This window comes from Lathyrus oleraceus, chromosome 6 (genome assembly GCF_024323335.1).
Source record: "Lathyrus oleraceus cultivar Zhongwan6 chromosome 6, CAAS_Psat_ZW6_1.0, whole genome shotgun sequence".
Taxonomy (NCBI): Eukaryota; Viridiplantae; Streptophyta; class Magnoliopsida; order Fabales; family Fabaceae; genus Lathyrus; species Lathyrus oleraceus.
The window spans coordinates 302,253,942-302,257,651 of record NC_066584.1 but is presented as its reverse complement, the minus strand read 5'-3'; the positions used below and the strand labels follow the sequence as shown (position 1 = coordinate 302,257,651).

The 3,710-nt window shown below is 38.7% G+C and overlaps 1 protein-coding gene across 4 annotated transcripts; it reads right to left on the bottom strand.

Moving 5' to 3' along the window:
* Positions 1-1,298: 1,298 nt before the first annotated feature.
* LOC127096750 (glycine-rich cell wall structural protein) lies at positions 1,299-3,246 on the bottom strand. 4 transcript variants are annotated; one of them, XM_051035301.1, is made up of 2 exons: positions 1,810-3,246; positions 1,299-1,773 (listed from the first exon to the last, which is right to left on the bottom strand). In XM_051035301.1, the coding sequence occupies exons 1-2, from the start codon at positions 2,819-2,821 to the stop codon at positions 1,484-1,486; spliced, it is 1,302 nt and encodes a 433-aa protein (XP_050891258.1). In that variant the 5' UTR covers positions 2,822-3,246; the 3' UTR covers positions 1,299-1,483. The 4 variants fall into 4 exon arrangements, with proteins under 4 accessions (XP_050891258.1, XP_050891259.1, XP_050891260.1 ...); XM_051035302.1 differs by having other exon boundaries at positions 1,299-2,193; positions 2,257-3,244; XM_051035303.1 differs by having other exon boundaries at positions 1,299-2,193; positions 2,347-3,242.
* Between the last annotated feature and the right edge of the window lie 464 nt (positions 3,247-3,710).

Genomic DNA, 3,710 nt, shown 5'->3' with positions numbered 1-3,710 from the left:
CAATCTGGCAAAGAATCCGATAACGCATGGACGAAGCAAGCACAACAAAATGAGGTTCCATTGTCTTCGAGAGTAAGTAGCATAAGCGAAGTTGAACTTGGAATACTGCAGAACTGAAAATCAGATAGCAAACATTATGACAAAAAGAGTGCAAGTCAAAGTGTTCAAGAAGTTAAGGTCTATGATGAATATAGATAGCTTAGACACAATGAATTAGGTGGTGTGTTGAATTGTAATTCCTTGTGTCGAAGAAGGTTGCTCGACCGAAGCAATGAAGTATCGAGCTATGTAAATGTCGAAACGTCGAAGTAGTGTACCTCTACCGGAATTTTGACTTAAGTCTAATTTTGTAGTGTTAGCAGAATTATGTATTTTGGGCTTTGCTTAAGGAGCAAGCAAACCCAAATCTAAAAATAGGGAGTAATCCTTATCATTGTGAAATACTCTGCAGAATTTTCTTCTTCTTCTTCTTCCTTTACTCGAAAATCCTAATTTTCTTTTCTTCCTCAATTCAATTTTGTTTCTTTTCATTATCAATTGTGCAACAAAATCTTGCAATCAAAATATGATTGATTCACTCGAATGAAGAGTGAAGAACAAGAAGATTAATCAATTAAAAATATTAATTCTTGTTCATCAAAATTTAATTAAGAATTCATTAAGTTTTAGTGAAATTTTTGAGAAATTGATGAATTTTCAATTCTTTTTCTTTTTATTTATATTATTCTCAAACTAGTAAAAGAGATTTTTCTTATTGAGCTTGTTCCTACACGAGACTTGCCACTATCATTTTGACCATGCTTAGAATTTTCTATGACTCGTAACTTAATTAATTGGGTTTAGAAAAATTAGGAAAACCTTTCTTCTAGAATTTAATATGGATAAAAATGAAAATAAATAAAACCAAAAAATTGATGAAATATAGATTTATGTTTGCCTACTATGTTGAGAGGAAAGAAAACATATCTAAATTTAGAATTGTATGGAAAAAGCAAGGTATAGGGGGTGCCTACTATCAAAATAGTAAAAGAAATCACTTCCAAAATCAGAATCTGATAGATATATGGAAAGAATCAGGGCACTTATATTATTCTTCATTCGAGATCTGATTGATTATTGAGAACTTTTTAACATACCAAGGTTTTTTCAAAAGTTTCTTAATATCTAAATAAACTTTCTACCAATTATCAAACTCAACATGCATGAATATCGAAGAAGATTAATGTCTGTTAAAAAAAACTTAAGAATGATCTTTCTAATTTCTTAATATTAATGAGAATAAAAGAAGAGTGAGAACATATATTTAATTCTTTCATTCAATGTTATCCGAGAAAATTTCATACATTTATATGATAAGCATAGTAATATTTTAATTTCACTCATGCAAGTTTTTGATGTGAAGATACAACGCAGAAACAATAGAAGCTCAATAAAATGATATATTAGTCTATATCGCATGCAACATCGACGATAATAGTGATGCTCAGTGGTGCAACTTTCCAATTCCACCACCTCCACCTCCTCCTCCTCCGCCACCACCACCACCAAATCCACCACCAGCCCCTCCACCAAAACCACCTCCTGCTCCTCCGCCAACACCTCCTCCAAAGCCACCACCTTTGCCAAATCCTCCACCAATACCACCGCCAGAACCTCCACCAGCACCACCACCAAAACCTCCACCTTTACCAAATCCTCCTCCAAGTCCACTACCTGAACCACCTCCAACACCACCACCCAAGCCTCCCCCTGAACCACCTCCAACACCACCACCTAAACCTCCGCCTGAACCACCTCCAACACTTCCACCAAAACCTCCACCTTTCCCAATTCCACCACCAATACCAGTGCCAGAACCACCTCCAACACCACCACCTAAACCGCCACCTCCACCTGAACCACCACCTAAACCTCCACCTTTGCCAATTCCACCTCCTACACCACCACCTTTTCCAAAGCCTCCACCACCACCAAGACCTCCACCTTTGCCAATTCCACTCCCTACACCACCACCTTTTCCAAAACCTCCACCACCACCAAGACCTCCACCTTTACCAATCCCACCGCCTACACCACCACCTTTTCCTATACCACCTCCACCACCAAGACCTCCACCCTTGCCAATGCCACCACCCTTTCCAAAACCACCACCTGCACCTCCTCCAACACCACCACCTTTTCCAAAGCCACCACCTCCTAATCCTCCACCTTTACCTATTCCACCTCCAACACCACCACCTTTTCCAAAGCCACCACCACCTCCTAACCCTCCACCATGACCACCTCCTAGTCCTCCACCTTTACCTATTCCACCTCCAACACCACCACCTTTTCCAAAGCCACCACCACCTCCTAACCCTCCACCATGACCACCTCCCAGTCCTCCACCTTTACCTGTTCCACCTCCTACGCCTCCACCTTTTCCAAAGCCACCACCCCCACCAAGTCCTCCACCTTTTCCTATCCCACCGCCAATTCCTCCTCCTTTACCAATCCCACCTCCTATCCCATGCCCTCCACCGGCACCTCCACCAAACCCTCCTCCACCTCCAAGTCCACCGCCCCCACCTACACCTCCACCAAACCCTCCTCCACCACCTGCACCACCTCCAAGTCCTCCTCCTCCTCCAGCTCCAGCTCCACCAGCTCCTCCTCCTCCACCAAATCCAACTCCAAATCCACCTCCCTTACCAAATCCTACAAGGTTCTTCTCCTCTTCATTGTTTACATTTGCCACATTCCTTGCAACCACAATATCGGCCACAAAAACATGCGCACAAAGCAATAACAATAACGCTGTTTTCTTGTTCTCTAGTAACATCTTTACTATATGAAATCACTCACACTCTCTTTGATCCTGTGTGGTTGGTGTAGTACATATCAACTAGCATGATGAGAGGCTTTTATAACCCCAGGAAGGATATATGTTTTACTATATTGGTCCCCCTAACTCTTTAATTCGTTTCAACTACTAACAAACAATAGTAGCTCATCCCATTTAATGCATGCACACTGTTTTTCCACAATTATTCACAGCGTTCGTTGCACCTGTTTTTCACACAAAAGGAGAAAAAGTTAAACTTCTAAACCTTTGTACACAACTTCATCATACTGACACACTCTTACACTATAGTGACAATTCGAAATTCATCTGTTCTTGGCACCTCTCATCACGACGAAACTTCTTTCTTTCATTTACCAAACTTTATCTCCAAACAAGCCATAATTGTTAGAGAAATGTAACTTCAATGTCGGTGCTGTTTCTTTCCATTCAATGTCATGTGTACTTAATATGATATACACGACGGTGTGTTTCACCTTTCAATGAAAAAGCATCTCGTACGTGTTTCTTTAATTTCTATTAATTAGTTGGTTCGATTGTATGTTTCTCAAAGTTTAAATATCTCAGAGTTTATCATAGATACACTTAATTTAATTATGAACTGCCACTATAAATTTTTTATGCACAAGAATCTAATCAAATTACATTGACACTAAAATTTGACATTAATTACACCGGATCTATAAAAATATTTTCAAAAAAATTATTTTATAATATAAATATAAAATCTGTCATTAGCCCATTTCATAAACACATTGACCACAAAAATTTATATTATTAACGACTTAATTTTCATATAAGTTATTAATTATTTTTATTACTTTATTAATCAATAAAATATATAAAATTATTAAATTATGAATTGTAT